Source organism: Marmota monax, unplaced genomic scaffold (genome assembly GCF_021218885.2).
Source record: "Marmota monax isolate L192 unplaced genomic scaffold, Marmota_monax_Labrador192_F-V1.1 WCK01_AAM20220418_F8-fsc00011, whole genome shotgun sequence".
In the NCBI taxonomy this organism is placed as follows: Eukaryota; Metazoa; Chordata; class Mammalia; order Rodentia; family Sciuridae; genus Marmota; species Marmota monax.
This window is the reverse complement of record NW_026693082.1, coordinates 9,747,003-9,769,199: the sequence shown is the minus strand read 5'-3', so window position 1 is coordinate 9,769,199 and position 22,197 is coordinate 9,747,003. Positions and strand designations below refer to the sequence as shown.

Here is a 22,197-nt window from a genome sequence, read left to right as displayed (position 1 = left end):
GACAGCCTACACAGTGCTAACTTGATGACATTACTTGGGGGGAGAATTAATTCATTTACTTCAGGGGTCACGTGTTGACATTCTATCTACATTAAGCTCAGAATCATAAAGAATTCTATCTGACCTCCAAAACTACAGAAAATTCCATATAGCTTGAGGCAAGAAATATGAATACTGTTACTACATATCACTAAATAATTTAAGCATTATTCAACTCAAAAAGACATCTGATTACTATACCCTACATACTTTTGAATTCCAGCTGCAGACCCCTACTCTCACTCAGAGGAGTGACTCCACCCCTTCAATTTTCTTGACAAAGAAACTTGAGACTACAATATGTGAACCATTCAGCTTTATTTCTGTCATCTGCATCCTTTTCTCCTTTTTTCTCATTCTTTAGATTTCAAGGAAAAACTTCTATTATTAATAGTTTTAGATGCAAGATATCACAGTAGCAAGTATGCTTCTGTCATTTCAAATTGAGAAGATGAATTTGTACCTACAGTCAGACTTCATTAACAAGGGGCTCAGTAGGCTGGAGACTTTCAAAATTTAAAATACTTTTCTGGGTAATGCCCATAATTAGACATATTTTCTTTTAAAATTTCTAACTTTGATATACAGGTATTCTATTATAGGTATTCTATCTGTTAACATACTAGGGACAGACTGTATCACTTAAGTACTTCGGGGTAGAACAAAGTGACATGGGACAATTGTTTATTTTCACTATTACAAAACAGTATGACAAGAAAGAGCCATATGACAAATCACTAAGTTTGCAAAGCTGTTCAAGACAATGTTTGCTCCTTTCTGAACAGAAGATTTATATAACTGCTTATATTTCATTCTTTTCCTTTCTTTCTGCCAGGAAGATCCAATTAACTCTGAAATTTCACCACAATAATAATATTGGATTTACAGTTTATATATCTATATGTCCTGACTTTTTACCATTATTTATATCTCATTATTTGTCACTCTATTTAATATAATCCTATTAATGCTTAAAAAAAGCTCCTCTAAATATTTCGTGGACAAGGCAAAGAAACAGGAAAGGAAGGCTGGCTGCATATTAACCAAAATTATGGACTGATTCTCATGCATAGTCAACACATAGCAGGACAAGGATTCAAACAAAACAAAAGGACCAATGTAGGAAAGAACAGTCAGACTATGACAAATTTATTTGTAGGGGTGGTGTGGTAATATTACTTTTGACATAAAAATAACAGGACTACTGTGACTATTTTGATTACTAAAATCACTAGAAACAGACAGAACTTTTAATAAGGGTAATTTCATATCGTTGCTTACGTATCTAACAGCATAATGATGAAACAGAAATATCAAGTCAGAAATACAAAGGCAAGATAAGGAATATTTTATTGTTTTGTACTCCTCTCCTATAACACAATCTTCTCATTAATTATTTAAAACCCTAAGTTTAAAAATATGACAGTACTTCAGCACAGAACATGTACTCCTTAAAAATTATAAACACTATGACTTATAATGTATAATTCTCTCTCAGCTCCAAATAGTTAGGGATGTCATAATTCCCCAGTGTGATTTAAATAAAATCCACACGTAATTCCCTAGCCAAGTGTGCTATACATTAATAATTAATTCATATATGTGAATGTTCTATCTTGCCTAAAACCTTTCATTTTGAAAGCTAAATTTAAAAAATAGGAACATGATGAATCATCATAAATAATAAGCATTATAAAATTAGGACACTCATATACATTATGAACTTCCTCACATATTGCAAAGAACAAGCAACAGTAGACACTAAAATGGAATAGTATTAAATACACAACATTTCATAATATTTTCCTTCTAAATCTGTAACTACTTTTTCAAGTTACTGCTAATTTAACAAGTCATTTCAAATGTCCATTTATACAGTACAAATATTTCAAAATTTAGATTTCAAATATTATTAAGTAAAATAGTTTTATAAAATTTATTTTTTCAGAACTGATAACAAAAGGCATGCCTGTAACATTACAAAATTATGAAAAGTAAAAAAATTAATGAAGGGAAAATAAAAATGTGCCCTTTAAATAAAAAGAAATATTGCAACCGCTAACTTGAGTTTCAAAAAATAAAGATGACTCTTACCTATATTCACTGAATATTATATTTTCTTAGGCCACATTTTTACAACTAAACTTTACACAGAACTTATAATAAGATAGTCATTCCTACCTTGTATCCAGGTCCTAATTGATGAATTGCAAATATTTGTGCTGGGTTGAGAGCTTCACTGAACACATATACGGCACCAAGCTGACCACAGAATACCCTATTTGCATCAGCAGTTTCTGAAGATCCAAGAAAGCACTTGTCATAGCTCTATTTTTTAAAAGTCACAAAAAAAAAGTTATTATTTTGTAAGGACAGAATATTTAAGGAGACCTGTCTTCATCACCACAAATATCTTAAAATGTCACAATAATAGAAGAAAGCATCAATGAAGATTTTATAGAACATTTAAATAATAAAAGCCAATAACGATTTTTAGAGAAAACAAAAATATATCAAATGATGTATATTCGAATTTGACTTCACTTTTCCATTATGGATACATTCCTCTACTTTTATACACTATGAAAATGGCATAAAAAGAATCAGTCATTCTCCTGAGTAGGCAGTACACAGAATCAAATAAAAAATGATCCTTTAAATCTGCTGCCTAAAGCAGAGGGTACAGTGCTACATCTAGAGGTTTTAGCAACTAAGGAGCCATGCTTAGGAAGACGCTTCCCACCTATACTTTTAAAACTCTTTAACTATCCAGACCAGTGAAAGAAGTTACTGCTCAGTTTCATTCACTATCACAGGATACTCCACACATTAATTTTAATAAACATGATGATATCTATCACTTTATATACGTGTGTGTATACATACACACACACACAATTATACATGGAATCTCTCTGGTGCCTCAATAAAATGCAAAATTATGAATTGAGTACAAAGATAAGAATGCCTCATTAAATATGCAAGCTATAATTAAAAGTATGGAAACTAAAGATGTGACTAAAGTATGTGGATATGTGCTACTACTCAGGCTTCTCCATATTCTGAAGCGCTATCAAAAATAATTCAAAAACCTAAATCTTTTTTTAATACTATCCTATAAGCTAATGTCATTCAATAATACCATTGGAGTTTTCTTTCACTCAATAATAAAAAAAACTGTCCTCTACACCAGAGAATAAATAGGAATGAGAATTTAATCTTTGTTTCCTAATTATTCTCTTTAAATATTCATTGACTATGCCTCAACTATGAGTTTATAGGGGAAAAAAAGAACGTTTTCCTCTAAAGGCACAGTTAGGGCAATGAATGTTGTAAGTTTTGAAAGCCACTTGTACATTCTGTTGCATATTCTTTTTTGTTTCTTCCTGTCTTCTAAAAAAATTTTTTTTAAATGTGAAAACCATGATTCTTGGCTTTCAATCATAAAAAAACAGTCTGAAGGTCAGATCTGGCTACCTCCCCACACTTCTATCAGACAAACTATGGATAATGCATACAGTGCTATTTTACAGAGTACAAGAGAATATAACTCCTGCCCCACATAAGATTAAAGGTAAAAGAGATGCAGATAAAACTGACAAGTGAACTGTGCTAAAAATAAAAGGCAAGTCATTATAAAATCAGAGATGTTGAAAGTATTGCATATTATTGGCCTTGGAGGTGCTCTGGGAATTAAATCATATTATTACTTTGGATGTAATAGGCCAGAAAAACAAGGAGAGGCAAAGTAGAAAAAGAGTAGACACGCTTGAGATTTCAACTCTACATCTCTTATCTAGAATCCAACTGTGTTATCTCTTCCAGGGCTAACACGCTTGATGAAACTATCTTCTCTTTGCTATTTTTGTAATAAGTCATCTAAATGATCTTCCTTCGTTTATAGTCATTTCCCTTTAAGGTGTTCTCAATATTGCGGCCAGATTGATGTTTTTAAAATACAAGCAGTCATTACTTTTTTGCTGAAAATCTTCCATTTTTTTTTTTTACCATGGGTAAGATGGGAAAGCCCAGGCTTTAGGTTTGCTTATGAGATCATACATGGTTTGATCCCATTGCATCTACCTAACTTCTTATCACCACTCTGTCCCTTTCTCCCTCTGCTATATACAAATTGTTATTGTTCTTTGAACTTTCTAATTCTGCTCTAAAGCCTTTGTACTTATTCTTCCCACTGCACTATAAGTACCCAAATATCCACATGGCTATTCAACTCTTCTCAATAAAATCATCATGGGCAATCTGGCTTCTCCATTATCGACACTCTCTTTCATAGCTGTTCCCCACTTTATTTTTCTTCATAACATTTAGGGAGAATAATAGTGACTATAAGTTATCTATTCTATTTAAAGTCTTCTTTCTATATCCCAAAGTGCTAAGACACATTTTTATAGTGCTGGAAAGAATAAAATACTCAATGTTTCTTGATCTAAAATACTGAAAAACATATCCAAGTAATGTTTCTTTTAAAAACTCATATATCTTTTGACAATTTAAATATACTATATTTAAGACTTAAAAGATTGACTAAATAAAAATAATAAACTTTCAAAGTAAACCTCTATAAGACTATTTTATTTAATACTTGTAATACTGACAGACCATACTCTCAAATATATTAAAACACAGATTAAAAAGAAAAAAACTTACATCATTTGTGTTCACATGCCAAGCCATATCACCATAAGATACCAGCTGTCCATTAACATAACACCGGATTTCACTGTTCCTCCATCGATTGTAAATGTGGACAATGCTGATCATATACCACTTAAATAAAAATAATTTAAAATATCAATACATAATGTTTAGTTATCATTGTCTAAAATGCAACCCTAACTTTAATAACACGCTATAAGAAAATGTTTGAAAGTCAGACATGGTAGCACATGCCTATAATCCCAGATATTCAGTATGCTGAGACAGGAGGACAGCAAATTCAAGGTTAACCTGGGCAACTTAGTGAGACCCTTCTTGAAATAAAAAGGGATAGGGTTGTAGCTCAGTGGTAGAGTACTTCACCAGCAATGGGCAAGGTCCTGGCTTCATTCTTCATTATCACAAAAAAGAAAAGAAAACGTTTGAAGGACTATTGATGCATCACTCACTACCATTTTCTCAAGTTATTTTCTCTCATTTCTCATTATATGGCACATAAAGAATAAATCTATAGGGGCTGGAGTTGTAGCTCACTGACAGAGAGTTTGCAGAGCATGTGTGAAGCACTAGATTCAATTCTTAGCACCACACACGAATAAATAACAACAAAGCCCCATTGACAACTAAAAAAAACTATTTAAGGAAAAAAAGAATAAATCTATAATGAAGAAAGAGCTAGAACACCTTGCTCCCTATACTGATAGTCCTCTTTCACTATACCATGATTTAAAAAATGCAGAAATACAAGTATATTTTTGTTACTCATTTCTTCATTTAATTACATTTACATTATGCCAGGCGTTTCAGATGCCCAGTTCTGACCATAAGCCTAGTTATCCTATAATTTATGATCTAGTCAAATGGATGTGCAAGAGGCAAATAAACAAATAATTACAAATCACTACATGCAGTACACAAAGGAAAGAACAGCATAAACTGAGAAAGAATAACCTAAGATTCTACTATGAATTACATGGTCAGAAAGACACATCCAAGGAATTACTTCAGCATCTGTAATAAGATTCAAGATATTTAAATTCTATAACTTATGTGTACTAAATCCACTAATTATTACATATTTTTAACTTAATAATGTGTGAATAGTCATTATAAATCAATAAATGAATTCCTCTTGAGTTCTTATTTTCTGTTACTAATGTCAACAAAAACCATTTTAAGTGTCAATTTTGATATGACCTGGTCAAAGTTGTAACAAATAGATAAGGATCAGATAGTAAACAGATTTACAGAATACCTTTAGAAATCTGGGCTTTTGGGTTTTTGCATAATGTGATACAACTAAAGAATTTTGATCAGCAAAATGAAAATCACTATGGTGATGACCATAGTTTAGGTGGCAGCAATGCTGAAGTGGAATAGTTAGGCAAAGTATGGATAAACATAAACCTGAAAACCACTGAAAAGCTTTAGGTAAGAACTCTTAAAAGCCTGAATGAAGACAAAGGAGGGGGGATAAAATAATAGACTGATCAGAAGCACTGATATGAAAAAAGGGAGTCTATAAAGGTTTCCAATATTTCACTGAGAAAGGCAGTAGCACTATTAAAATATTTAATAAAGATTGTTGGCTTTGGAGTTAAAAAAATAGTTTGCTTTTGGTTGTAACAATGATGTATGATAAGATAAAATAAATTAATAAATGAAAAGACTCATTCATAAATGAATTAATTTATCTCAGTTATGCCCACAGTATTTTTTTAAAATCGATTTTTCTGCCTTTTTTCCTTGAAACATGTACTCTACAGAAAATGGACACACATTGAGTTTCCAATGCTTCAAAAGAGCCCAGCTTTTGACTTTATATTTTTCAATTAAAGAAAATCAGAAAAACTAGAAGACTATGTGTGCATTTTGACATTGTGTATTTATATGAGGTCAACTTTTAGTATGAGACCCACTAATTATTACCATCTAACAGATGTATCTAAGGAGGACACAACTAGGAACAAAAATGTTTATTCATTCATATTGAGAACTCAAAGGTACATAACTTTCTTTAAGATAAGAACAATAAAACATGATTATCTATACAAATTCCAATAGTAACAAACTTTCTACAAATTAGGTAATATCAACTAATGGTTTACATCAGTTTTATAAGTCATACAGCTAGCAAGCAGTCAGCTGAGAAAGCAAAAGTCTAACGTAGATGGAGACAGGGAAAATGGTGGATCAGAGGAATTGTAGCAGTACATCCAGACGGATTTAAACCAGCAGTTCTACAGCAGCATATTGAGGTACGAAGGCTGTGAGAAAACTCCAGTGGAAAAATCAGAGAGCTACCAATTAGGGCAAAACCAAAAATATTGGTTTCTAGAATACATACAGAATAAGAGGAATAGACTATGACAGCACCATGTGCACAATAGCTCACTTGAGGAGAGGAAGCTCCTTTTCAAGGAGCCAAAAGAAGTTCTCCCACAGAATTTAAGATAAACAGTTATGGCTATCCAATAAATTATCAATATCAACAGAAAATAAGATCAGACACAGCAAGTACAGCCAGCGCACAAGACAGTCCCTGCACTCTTCAGAGCAGATAGTGAAAATGGAGAAGCAGCAACACCTTAAAAGACTTTAGACTTCCTGAACAGGAGACCAGTAACACAGAAAAACTGTGACAGATGCTGCAGTGCCCAATCTATGGAACTGTAAAGCAGAGAAAAGCAAAGGGCACTTTCAATTGAAATCATCAGTCTGAAAAGGAGCATGGCTGAAAAGGTGGAACCTGGAAAGCATGACCCAAGATAACCTACTGCAAGACCTATGCCACCACCTCATACCCAGAAGTGTCTGGAGAAGATACTGCTATGTCACACACCTACCCCCAGGACACAGACTAAGGTTCTATGAATGAGTGGTGTGACACAATCCAGATAAATCTACAGGCTGCACGGGCAGGAGGGCTGGCCAACAGCCCTGCCAGACTTAACACTCCTACCCCTGGTCACATTAACAAAGCCATTTTGAGGGGCAGGTCTGCTCAGAAACAGACAATACTCCCAAAGAGAAGCTGTCAGGCAAGAAGGGGACAGAGCTCAGCATTCAGACATCCCTAACAAGTCTGTTTATTTCCAGTCAGAGCTGAGAATAAACAGTACAATGTTTGTGTCATATAAACTTCCTCACAGTAGGAAAATTCTACCAAAACAACTGGAAAGAAATGTCTCCATTCTAAAACACTCAGCAAGAAGAACGAAAAAAAATAGTTTTATGACTGTTATTGTATTAACTGATTCTTAAGACTCTTCACTCATTTGGTTCTTTTTCAGAGTTCTATGTAATTTTAATTATTCATCAATTAACTGAACCCTCTCTCTATACATCCTATCTTCTTTCTCATTTCCCTTTCTTTCCCCTTTCTTTCATCCTTTTTTCTCTCCTGATTCTGTCTTCCTTCCCTCCTGGGCCTTTTATTCTTCCTTCATTTCTATTGTATTTATTTCTATCCCATTTTGCAATTCAATTTAGTCCACTATCATCAATTTTTAATCTTTTCAGCATTATTGTTTTCTCTTTAACAGGGTTGTAGAGAACATTAGTAATGACTTTTATAGCATATGTTGATATATGGTTTCCTCTTTTTTTAACTTTTAATATTTTATATTTCTGCTGTTGATTAAATATATTTTTTACTGTTTTCTTTAATAGTAAACGAAAGTTCTAAAGATGACTCATTAAAAAGGTATAAATTTATAGATTAAAAGAAATTGCCCATTAACAAGTGACGAGTGAAGATAAAAGGATTTGTTGAATGTTCTAGTCTGAGACAGATACCACATTCAGTTAACACTTGTTTCCTAAAGTTGTCTTACAAAGACTCTAAAAGTGTCCTTGCTATTATAAACTGTTAATTACTAATGAAGCAGCTGTCATTCATAGAGGTTGACTATTTGTCCCATATCCACCTAATTAGTAAGTATCAGTTCTATGGTTTGACTGTAGCCTTACCTAGCTGAAAAATCCATTGTTGGTTTCCTCTTAAATTACTACTGTTACTGGCACTATCTCCTCTCAAATTCTTACTGGTGGTTAAAGACTTAGATTATGTTGACTGGATACACTAAAGCTGAGAAACACTCACAGCCCACAGCTTATTATAAAGAGATAACTACTCACTAAAGGATACCCACATAAATAAGAAGACAACAGATGTGCAAATAAAGAACCTCTGAAAACACAAGGAAACAGTGCAGCAAAAGGCCTCTAAAAGTTTATAACCCTCAATAGCTAAACCCACAGATAGTGACTGAAGTAGATGAATTCCTTGACCAAAAATTCAAAAAGTTAATTGTAAAAATAATAAATAAATCAAAAGAAGATCTCAGGAAGTATCTGAGGGAGAAATATACAATGTGAAAGCCTTTCAGTTAAGAGGCAGATATTCTGAAAAAGAACTAAAACAGAAATATTGGAAATGAAAAGCTCAATAAATGAAATTTAAAATTCAGTGGAAGATCTTAACAACAGATTAGAACAAGTAGAAGATGGAACTCAGAGCTTTAAGATAAGAGAGTCAGCTTTCAAATTCAGGTAATATATTTAAAAAACAAACAGAAACTATGATAAGAATATTAAAGAAATCTAGGACAATATTTGGAAGCTGAACTTAAGAATCATTAGACTCCTTAAAGGAATAGAGACACAGGCTAATGTCATTAATAAACCTTTTCAAAGAGATGACAGCAAAAATTTTTCCACACCTTGTGAATGAGATGGACCTCCAAATACAGAGGGCACTTAGAACCCCAAACAGGAAATATCAAAAAAGAACTTCTCCATGGCACATTATAATTAAAATGCCAAATATACAGAACGAAGATAGAATACTAATATCCCCAAGAGAAAACCATCAGGTCACATCTAGAGGTAAACCAATGAACATAAAATCTGCTTTCTCAACAGAAACCCTAAAAAATCCAGGAAAGCTTAGAACAATACGTTTTGAGACATCAAAGAAAATAAATGTCAACCAAGATTACTATATGCACCAAAGCTATCCTTATAAAATCAAAGCAGAAATAAAAACATAATAACATTCATTATAATAAGCTAATAAAATACATTTAAACTAATTAATGACTATTAAGCAGCATTGGAGAAAATACTTTAAAAAATTCTACATACAGAAGAAGTTAAAAGCAAACAGCACAACTTAGAAAAGGATATATCTCATAAGAAGAGTACTTACACAAGTGAGAATCAGTACCAGTTAACTATTAGAAACAAATAAAAATCAGTAAATACTAAATATCTATATTCATAATAAAAGTAAATGGTCTCAATTCTCCAACTAAAAGACAAGAGACTGGCAGATTGGATTAGAAAACAAAATCCAAATATATGTTGTTTAAAAGAGACATGTCTTAGGCAAAAACATTCAAGGACTGAAAGTGAAAGGATGGAAAACGATATTCCATGAAAATAGAGCCCAAGTATAAGTAGGAGTAACTACTCTTACATGTAACAAAGCAGACTTCAAGCTACATTAATCAAAAGAGATAAAGGTCATCGTATACGTAAAGGAAACAAACAAAAAGACATAGTAATATTTATGTCCCAAATGTGAGTGCACCTATTTACATACAAACAAACAAAGAAGAAGGAGGAGGAAGAAGAGAAGGAGGAGGAATTGGGTTGGGTGGTTCTCAAAATAAAGGCTCAGACAGAACTCAAAACAATAATATTGGGTGATTTCAACATACCTATCTCACCAGTAGACAGGTCATCTGGACATAAAATCAGTAAGACACTTAATACCTAAAAAATACTATAAATGAAACAAATATAACAAATATCTATAGAATATTTCACCCAATAACTGCTGAATTCATTTTCTTCTAAGCTGCACATAGAACTTTGTCCAAAATAGATCATATTTAAGTCTGAAATCAAGTCTTAGCAAGTATAATAATAACAATAATAATAATATAAAATAATTCCCTGTATCTTATCAGATCTTAATAGAATAAAATTAAAGATCAATAGCCAGAAAAACTATACAAACACATGGGGTTTGAACCACACACTTCTGAATGATGAATGGGGTCACAGGCGAAATTTAAAATTTCTTAGAATTAAAGGAGAATACAGATACAATACCTCAGAATCTCTGGGACACAATGAGGCCAGGTCTAAGAGGAAAGTTTTCAGCAGTAATGACTACCTTTAAAAAAAAAAAATCAGAAAAGGGGCTGGGGCTCAGTGGTAGCACGCTCACCTAGCACTTGCCAGACCCTGGATTTGATCCTCAGCACCACATAAAAATACATAAATAAAAGTATTGTGTCCAACTACAACTAAAAAATAAACATATTTTTAAAAGTAACAGATAAAACTAAAATCCAGATGATCATTAGGAAATGCTTTGAAAATTTATATTCCACTAAGTTGGAAAATCTAGATGTAATGGATACATTTCTAGACACATATGACCTACTAAAATGAAACCAGAGGATATACAAAACTTAAACAGAGCAATAACAAGCAATGCGATTAAAGAAGTAATAAAAAGCCTCCCAATAAGAAAAGCCAGGGACAAAAATAACTGGTAGCTGAATTTTCTCAGATCTTTAAACAAAAAATAATGCTCAGACTCCTCAAATTATTTTATAAAATTCAAAGAGGGTAAACACTTCCAAACTCATTTTATCTAACATGTATCACCTTGATACCAAAACCTGATAAGACAATTCAAGGAAAGAAAACTACAAAGCAATATCCTTAAGGAACATAGATGCAAAAATTCTCAATAAAATGTTAACAAATAAAATTCAAGAAGACATTAAAATGACCATACACCAAAATCAAGTTGATTCATGGCTCAACATATGCATAAACAAATGTAATACATCACAAAAACAGAATTAAGGACAAAAATCATATGATCATTCCAGGAGACACAGAAAACTCCTTCCACAAAATTCAGCACCCATTCATGATTAAAACAATGAAGAAACAGGGGATAAAAGAAACTTACTTCAACATTATAAAGAACATATACAACAAACTCAGAGCTAACATCCATACTAAATAAGGAAAAATGGAGAGTACTTCCTCTAAAATCAAGACCTAGACAAGGATACTCCACTCTCACCACTCCCAGTTAATATAGTACTTGAAATTTTAGCCAGAGAAATCAGGCAAGACAGGAAAATAATACAAATACAAACAGGAAAGGAAGAAGTCGAATCTTCACCATTTTAAGGTTTTTTTGAATCCATATCATTCCCTGACCCCATTCCTACCGAGGCCCCTTAGAATCATTGTATCTAAAGAGAACTATCACAAATAGATACATGGTTTTCATAAGGAAAGTTTTTAAAAATGAGAGTAAAGAGATTAAGTTGTTTCTCATTGATAAGTGACCATTTATGTTTTAACTAATGTCTTATATATACTATTTAAACCACTTTTTCCTAAAGTTTTCTGATGAGAACAATCATCCATAACTTTTATTAAAAACACATTCCTAACATGAAAATTGTAATTTGAAGAATCTGTATCTCTAAAAAGTTCTAATGATATTCAAATAATTTTGGTGCCCTTCATAACCTCTATCTGGGTCTCAGCTCAATTAAAATAATTCAGAATTTCTGGAAGAGAGGCAATGGGATTTATAAGATAACAATTGAGATTTGAATCCCTTCTTCCCAAAATGAACCCTACAATTCTAACGAAGAAATCTATTTATTCATACTCATTGCTTTTTATACTATTTTACAAGTATATATAAATGAATGATTACTAACTTGATATTCTTTAACAAAAACAACTGTTATAATCCTGTAAATATAAAACCAAGATTTTTATTAGCATCATATAAAGTTTTTTGAAAATATCATCCAAAATAATATTATTGCGTAGCAAAGCATTCATGGGATGACAGAAACCAAACAAAACAGAAAGAAAGAAATTCCCCCCACTATGTATGGATCATTGTATGGCTCTATTATGGTTTTATACTTTAAGGATAAGGCAGTATTCATGTGAGCAAAAGTTTGACAATCTCACTGTCATATACCCAAGAAGAAACCCTGAACTTACAAGGGGGACTGGTCCTTAAACGTATAGGAATGGGAACTTCTATGCTTCTATCCTTGTTTGGACTTTCAGATGGTTACTCTGACTACAAAGATGCAGTCTAGTAATTAGGTAGGAATATACCTCTAGAAAAATCCAACTAATGATGAATGAATTATATCTTATAAATCTAATTATTATTGTGGCATATTTCTCCTTTTTTTTCTCTTTTCATCTTTCAGCTTTACAGTAGTTTTCAAAATGTATTTTGATTTAGTCTCCATTATTCTATAGGACATATATGAAATAAAGATATATTTCATGGGCCAGAACATTAAAAGAAGCACAACCTTCCTCTTTCTTAAAGCCATGATTATTCAAATAGAAATTAACAAAACCTTCAATCTTAGGAAAGATTCAAAACTAAACGATAAATATCTCCTAAGAAAAAGGTCTCTCTGCATTATCAAATGAGCCCTAACTTCTATTTTAAAAAGAATAATTTGTGAATCAACAGCATAAACAAACAGGAGTGTGTGCAGAGGTGCACATGTATGTATGTACACACACACACACACACACACACATCTGAAGTCTGAATCTGTGCTCTAAAATCTGATTCTATAATTAATCTAAAGGAATAATCAGAAAGGATAAGAAAAGGGAGAAGTAGAATGGGAGAGAATAAGGAAAGATGAAAAAAGAGAAGGAAAGGTAAAGGAAAGAAAAAACATATGGAAAAGAGGAGGAAGATGGAAAGGAAAACAAGAAAGATTTATAACTCAGAATAACATTTCTTCAAATATTCTTCAAACACAGTTCTTCTGAACAATAATCAAAGTAATACAAATTTCACAAATAAAATTTGCCTTTGAAAAATCTCTGAATAATTATAAAAACACTTTACTATCATTTTAATAGATGCAAAAGGAATAAAATGATACTGTATAATTTAAATATACATATATATATATATACACACACATATATATATAAAACTTACTGGTTACTATAATATTATTAAATATAGCTTGAATAAATTATAATAATATATGCCAAAACTTTAGGAACAGTCTTGGCAACTAAGTAATTATATTTTCATTAATCCGGTATAAACCACTTTCTCAAAAAGAAAAAAAAAAACTCTTTTCTTTCTTTGCATAAAACACTGAAAATTAACTTATTTATTTTTGCATTATACATTATTTTACCAGAAGCAAAAAAGGCTAGTAAACTTTACATTTTAAATGGGTATCAGACAGCAACAATCTAAATTATTTGGTCTTTATTGCTCTACCTTTCTTCTTATTATCTAACAAAAAAGCATTAACTATAACAAGGCCCAGGCTCTCTCTTTAACTTTATTATTAGGAGTAACACTCTTTTAACCTTATACTGGTAAATAAACTATTCAGTATAAGTTAGCTGTCCACATAAATGTAACTTACTCCTTTCGAAAGCAAATGAGCTTAATGCTTTTTTAATGCTTTTTGTGTGTGTATTTGTATGTCTGTGTTTCTGTGTGTGTGTGTGTGAGAGAGAGAGAGAGAGAGAGAAAAATCAGGAATTTAACCCAGGGGCACTGAACCACTAAGCAATATCTCCAGCCCTTTTTCCTTTTTATTTTGAGACAAGGTCTTGCTCTATTGCTTAGGGCCTTGTTAAATTGTTGAGACTGGCATTGAACTTGCAATCCTCCTGCCTCTGCCTCCTGAGTCACTGAGATTATAGAAGTATAATGCTTTCTGTCGGGCATTTGAGGGAATACAAAGATGAATCCAACAAAGATCTGGGTCTCAACAGTCACTAAATAATGTACACATCTATGAATAATAAAAATTTAAACAAAATAATTGCCATAAGAGATGCTGAAGTAAAATACTCTGAAAGAAATTAATTATATCTGGGAACAAGATAATCTAGGGAGGACTTCTCTGGCAATATTTTTACATGAAATAGAATACAGCAATAGCAATGATGCTGGATTTGAAAACCTATAGATATGGGGAAGGGTGTATATGAATGCAGTTCATGTCAGATATTAAATACAGAATTGAAAAGGTTAAAAAATCAAACAAAATATACAAATTATAAAGCACTAAGTTAAATTTTTAATCTATTGGAAGTTAGTAAAATATAAAAAGTTAGTTTGGTCAGTGAAATATGATCAGGAAGATAAATCATATATTAGTATGTAGAAGAGTTTGGAAGGGGAAGAGACAAATCATCTTTCATGAAGAGAGCACAACAGGAAGGATTTAAGCAGCCAAGTAAAGAAATTTTTAAAGGAGATAAATTTCAGAGACATAAGTAGGACTTGAAAATTGACATAGTACAATGAACAAAACTGACTCAAATTCCATTATTATGAAGAGGTCTTAATTAGAGGACTTTGAAACATGAAGGGCTATGGGACTGGAGATGGGAAATTCAGTATCATATATTCTAAGGTCCAGAATGCAGAAAGACATCCCAGATGGCAACATCTGGCAATAGATGAAAATATAAAAATAGAGCTCTGAAGATAAGAGAAAGAGCAAGGACTATTATGAAATTGAATAAAAATTTCCAATGAAATATAAGCACCATGTAAGTAGAGATGTTTTCTATTTTGTTCAGTGTCATGTCCCAAGTTCCTATAAAAGTACATGACATATGGTAAACAGTAGTACTTACTGAAACAATGACATAAAAGATCAGACTCTATCAGGTCAAAGGACTGATCTTGTAGAAAACAGAACTAAACCATTAAAGTAAAAAGAAAATGCAGACAAGAATAAGAGAAAAACATTAAGAATCACAGGAAAACTCATGAAGGAGAAGACTACAGAAGTCATCACAGGTTTTAAGACAATGTGAATGGTGAATTACGCGACTATGAACAGAAATATTTGTTTTTACCTACCTTCCGTGGTTGAAAATCATACTTCACACAGTGCTGAAAACCTTTTCCTTTGGACTTCAATGATGTGACTATTAAACAGTTGCCAACAAAATGAGCAGAATAACCGACTCCTTTGCTAGTACGAAAACTATAAGGAATATGAGAATTATATAATAACATCTGATTAAAAGAAACATATGTAACCATATAAGTGATGCCTATTAAATATTATTATTTTATACTAAAAATAAACCTTATTCAATATAGAGCAAGAGTTTAAGATGTACCAAAAAAAAAGACTAAAACATAAAAGGTTTATAACTAAAAGATAAAGAATTCAAACTGTAAAATAAAAAACTAATTTAAAATACCACAGATACTTACAAAAAAACCAATATTGAACAAATCTACCAAAAAGAATTCATCTACTATTAATACCATCTTCAATTAGCAAACACAAAACATTAATACACAGTTCATGTTTTCAATAACAACTTGCTCTCTAACTCTGCTACATCTGTGAAAACAGCTTACAAATGAAAACAGAGCCAACTTTGAAAATAATGTGGTTGATTAAACAAAAGAGTGTATATTTATTCAAAATAAGAAAAATGTAATTGTCAAAAATTTTAATCATTATTTTTCAATGCATATGTTAATTATGCTCACAGAACAAAAATAAGTGAAAAGGCAAAGTGAATGAAATCTGTGGGTGTTATTTTTTCTCTCCTAGATCAAATCAAAGAGGAAGGTACTCCACAAGTAATCTATATTGAAGATAACTAGACAGGGAAGGTCAGCAATCCTTGACTCTTATGCAGTAATTGGGGAGGAAGGGAAGAGCAAGAAAGGTCAACCTAGAATCAATAGTAAAATGAAGAAAAAAAAATATTTAGCTGTTTTAAGATATATATAATTATCTAATAGGTAGTCTTGATGCCACATTATACAGTTACCACATTATACAGTTATCACATTATACATTTACTTAAAGACACAAGTCCTAAAATTAAACATATTACTTACCAATAAAGATAAGGTTTATCCTTATCAACATTAATGTTATTTAACGGATCCATACGAAACCAAGTGTTTAGGGTGAAGCCATTCTGATAAGGCCACTTTGCAATAGGAGGCAATGCAATTGCCTATAAGGCAATTAAAAAAAAAAAGATAAAAGTGTCAGTTAAAGGAAATGTAAGATCACTAAAGTCAAGTCTGACCTTACAGATTTAAAAAATGATGAAGGGATAAATATCAAAAAGTTATGAACTATAGAAAATAGAAACATTTTACTTAAATAATCTATATGTACTGTGTTGAATGTTAAAGCATTATGTTTTCAAATACATAGTGATTGAAGTTTCAGATCCAGATTACATATGGAGTTTCAGGCTATATTTCAAAACTCATTCTCTAGTTTCAATAATATACAGCTTTTTCTACATATGTCTCAGAACTTCCAATTTTTTATGGTTTAGGCTAGATTTCAGTTATATTTCTTTTGTCTAAAAGAGATTTAATCTTTGTAGTCTAAAACAACTGTGCTTGAGAATTATTAATGAAATTAATAATCTGTGTATTAAAGTTACACAAGTATTAGTGATAGTCCTCAAAATGTTCACAATACTAAAACAAAGGAGGGAAAACCATGAGATTATTCAGAAACTTAACCAATGAAACTTATGACCACAGAAGAATTCAGATCCACTCATAAATAAAAACAAAATAATGGAAGTCTCAGTTTATAACAGCAGTGAAATAAAATTCAGACATTCTAAGGAATAAATGAGGAAGTAATCAATCACTTGACTTAACTGTCAAGAAACCTATAGGTAGATTTATTTATTTTCCTAGAGGATATCAAATTCCTTCATATAAAAGATACCCATTATAATTTCATAATTGATGTCTTCCCAACACATTCTTCATATTGCTAATAATGGTCTTTCTAAAATACAAAAGTGGTTCCCACAATAAAAATCCTATGTATACAGAATAGTTCAAAATGTCTTCAGGTTATAAAAGATTCTTCATATACTATGGCTCCAACAAACTATTTCAAGGAAGACTTCAAGATGGCAGAATAGAGGAGGTTGACTTCCTGGCTGCTTCATGGCATGAAACCAAGAAAGAAGAGAGGCAGTTCTTAGAGAGGTGGGTGACCAAAAACGGGCAGCTGGGCTGGGGTGGGAACTTCACTGGAATTTAAAACTGAACATTCAAAGCAGTTCAGGAGGTTGGATCTAATAAAATAAGGAAGAAATCCCCAGCAGCACAGGCGCTGCCCCAGACAGGCCAGAAGTACCAGCCATTTCGGTCCTTCCGCAAGCAAAGTGGAGGGATAAGGGAATTAATGGAACCCACATTTTTTGGAGGTCCCAGGTGAGTCTAGGTATGGAATACTTAGATATCAGGAACATTGCCCAACTAAACTGAAATGTAGACTGCACAATAACTTTGTGCAGGAAAGAAGCCACCATCTCTCCAGGTGGTGAGGGGAGGACAAAGGAAGGAACCATTTTACAGCCCAGCACTGGGGCAGGCAACTGAGGGAGCCAATTCCTGGCAAACTCAAGTCTGGCACAAAACACAGGCTCAGTAAACACACACTGTACAATACAGTGTGCTTAAGTGACCAGGAGAAAATCAAATATGGAGGGAGGTTTACACAGGGAACAACTAGTCATGGAAACCCACCCACCTCCATGCTCCCCCCAATCCAGCCACTTGCAGGACCAGCTGGGAGAACCATATCTGGCTGGGAACTTGGAAAGGTAGGGGCAGGAAAGATTGTTTGGAGACTGAACCCAAGACCAGGAAATGTGGGGTCCGCAGATGATGTAGGAGGCTAAGAACTGGGTCACCCACCACACAAGTGGAACCCAGGAGAGATGCATGGAGTACAGTCTTCTAGGGTGGCCCTGCAATTACTGGGCCCTGGAGGTGCACCGATTTTAAATCTCCAGACCAGTTGGCATTCAGTGAAGAGCCTGGAGCCTACCTAAACTAAAGGCTACCTCCAGGAATTCTACCTACCCTGCAGGAATTCCACCTACTGGATTTACCTCTCTCACTCCAGCAATCTGGGAGGTGGAGCATTGTGCTTCAGACAACCCCACTGCTGAGAAGAGAAGCTGAGAATCTTTTGAACTCCAACAGAAAGAATTGTTTAACTTTTCAAACCATTTCAATTTGATTATCTTCTATTACCTCACCTCACATTTCAAAGTATACCTAAATATAATAACTATTCTACCAATTCTTTTACAGCTCTCCTTTTCAGACATGATGTTGCTTCTATCCAAAATTCTTCTCCCTACAAAATTCCAACTATCCCTCAATATCATGCTAATATGCCACTCCTCTGTGAAGTTTTGCCTGGACTTAACCCCAGCTATCATTCTCTTATCATTGTGCTCTCATAATTCTGAGTATCTAAATATACTCTATCACTTACATCTCCTTATTACAGCAAGTTTTTTTTAATCTATCCATTAGCATTCAATATGTCTACATTCCCAATGTTATGACTTAAGATATGGATAGGAAAAAATACTTAATAATTGGCTATTAAATAATCTCAAAGTAGCCAATGTATATATTGTGCTTTGTAAAAACACATGTACACATACAGGCACACATGTACACACATACACACAAAAACATACAAGTAATTTCAAATAAAAGTCAAACTCTACAAATGAATAAAATGTCCCCCCAAAAAAAAATGTCCTTTCAGGTATTAACTCTTAAGCAATTGTCTCAGATAGCTTTATTGTCAAAAATATAACCTTCTTACTTTCTGAAAAACAAACTATTTCATTTATTGTTGTGTTTGCTAATAAAATGAAGCTTATTAGGGCCAGGGTTGTGGCTCAGTGGTAGAGCACTTGACTAGCATGCGTGAAGCACTGGGTTCAATCTCCAGCATCACATAAAAATAAAAAATAAAAATAAAATAAATGAAATTCATTATTGTTTGCTAGAAAAATGCTTCATTTTCTTGACAAGTTTTTCACTGATTAACACCTCTATAAGTTTCTCTAAAACAGTTTCTCTAAAATATTGTTGCATCAAAATACCAAGGTGAATAGGCAAAATACTGAGAACACTGAATAGTAAGATAAATTGATGAAATTGTACAATCATCTAATGAATACATTAATTTCTTCTTAACTCCTAGAAACACACTGATACAGGTTTAGATTTGTGGTTTTGAACCCTTGCCAAGAAAAGCATAACATACCACTTTCACAACAGTACTTTTATATCAACAAAAGTGGCTAGTTACAGGACAGTCACCGGAGTATCCAAAAGCTTTCCCTTTTCCCCATTACTCCACATACTCATGCAATCCCTTATCCCCAATAAATCACCTTGGGTCTACCAGGCCTTAAGGTAAAACTAAAATAAAAAAGGAAAAAATGAACATAGGCTACCTTTGGAGATATATGATGAAAACTATTAAAACATACTATAAAACAAAATAAATAAAGGAAAATATGCTGTGTTCAGGATCTGCTCGGGAACTGATTCAATAACGTTAAGATAACCATTCTATTCTCTCCAAATTGTCGTGTTCACTTAAACAAACAAAATCACAGCAGGATTTTTAACAAAATTCAACAAGTTTATTCAATAATATAGGTAGAAATGCCAACATTGTGAAATAGCTAAAGCTATATTAAAGTAAAGAACAAAGTTATATTTATACTACCTAATTTTAAGAACGGTAACTATACATTTACAATAATAAAAGACAGTGTGTCATTGGCATAGGATGCAAATAAAGGACAAAAGGAACAAACTAGAGAGTTCAGAAATAGATCAACCTAAATATGGTCAACTAATTTTCAACAAAGGTGTCAAGTAATTCAAAGTGAAAAGGATCATATGTTCACCAAATGGTTATGCAACAAATAGATATGCAAACAAAATTTATTCTGTAACCTTGTCTTACAACATATAAAAATAATACAATAGGGACCACAGAACTGAATATAAGAGATAAAACCATTAAACTTCTAGAAGAAAGCATAATAAAAATGTTGTGTACTTCATTTAGACTGATTTCTTAGGATACAAAACCACATTCCATAAAAGAAAGAAAATTTTAACTGGACATCCATCAAAACCAAATCTTTTGTAGCTGAACAGAAATGTTAATAAAAAGACAAGCCAAAGATTAGAAGACAATATTTGACAAATATGTTATCTAATAGATACTTACACCTCAAATTTATAATGAACTCTTAAGAAAATAAGACAAAAACCAATTTTTTTAATGAACAGATTTGAAAAAAAAAGACAAAAGAATGAGAAATAATAAACACACTAAAAACACCTTAACATTATAAGATATGAGAGAAATATAAACACCACAATAAACTACCATTACATAACTACTTAATTTCTCAAAATAAAAAGACTAAAAATGTCCAGGTTACAAAATGAACTGGGACTCTCATACTGCTGATGGAAATACAAAATTTTCCACCTATGGGAAATTATTTTGACAGTTTCTCATGAAGGTAAATGTACATTTACCATAAAACATAGCAATTTCATTCAGGCATTTAACCAAGAGAGAAGGAAACATATGCCCATGGAAAGACAGCAACTGATGGGCTAGTTGCCCTAAAAATAACATAAAAATACATGTATGTAATGAAAACTTACCGCAGCACTACAACCAGGGAAATTGAAAAAAGTATCAGGACCATGTCTTTGTGGCATCTGATTAAGAACTGACAATAATTTTACTGCATGTCTTGGCTAAGAAAAGAACAAAACAAGAAAAATATCATTGTGCAAATTTAGTAGTAATACCTAAAATACCACTTCAGTCACTAAACTGTTTTCTAACTGGAGAGAAAATTAGCCTTATTTACTAAACTGTTTACAATGAAAATAAGTTCCATTATAAATTCAAATATGCAGCTCTCTAGGGACAAATTGTTGAACATTAAGTATTAATGGGCTGTTATTAAATACTTTTCCCTCTGACCACAGCTTACCCAGATTCCACTTTCTCCTCGAAGCATGCTGAATAAAAGCTTCAACTCCTTGACAGTGATGCTGTAGCTGGCAAGAACCCCCAACATATCAACTAGAAGATCTTCAAAGGAAAATAAAGTTATTCTGAACTCTAGTCGTAGGCTGCCATCTGTCAAGTAATATACTTTTTTGAAACATCAGAATTCATCAACTGTCACATATACATCTAACATAACTAAATGTCCTCATGAATAGCCCTTCTAATTAAGAATTTGCATATGCATATACATATATATATATATATATATATATATATATATATATATATGCCATATGCAAGAAAAGGCATTAAAAATATACAAAGGTACAAAGATTTAACATTGCAAATTGGTTATTAAAGGTTCAAATAAAAAATTGAAGGCTGACCATTTTTTCTTTCAGAATTATCTATTTTTTAATAAAATATGTTCTTGAAATATTCCTTGGGCTATTAGTAAGTTTGAGTGCTTGCTCTATATAGGTATTACTCCAAGTGGTTTATTCTCATTAACATC

At 32.4% G+C, this 22,197-nt stretch overlaps 1 protein-coding gene across 7 annotated transcripts in view; it reads right to left on the bottom strand.

The window, feature by feature from the left end:
• The window catches only part of Nbea (neurobeachin), a 651,894-nt gene that overhangs the window by 551,127 nt on the left and 78,570 nt on the right, over positions 1-22,197 (bottom strand). For 4 of the 7 annotated variants that reach the window (XM_058582531.1, XM_058582532.1, XM_058582533.1 and 1 more), the window contains exons 3-8: positions 21,664-21,812; positions 21,326-21,421; positions 16,670-16,791; positions 15,665-15,791; positions 4,708-4,827; positions 2,221-2,367 (exon numbers count right to left, since the gene is read on the bottom strand). In XM_058582531.1, the coding sequence (XP_058438514.1) occupies positions 2,221-2,367; positions 4,708-4,827; positions 15,665-15,791; positions 16,670-16,791; positions 21,326-21,421; positions 21,664-21,812 (761 nt within the window). The remainder of the gene's footprint in view (positions 1-2,220; positions 2,368-4,707; positions 4,828-15,664; positions 15,792-16,669; positions 16,792-21,325; positions 21,422-21,663; positions 21,813-22,197) is intronic. The other 3 variants (XM_046454120.2, XM_046454127.2, XM_046454125.2) reach the window with 1 other exon arrangement.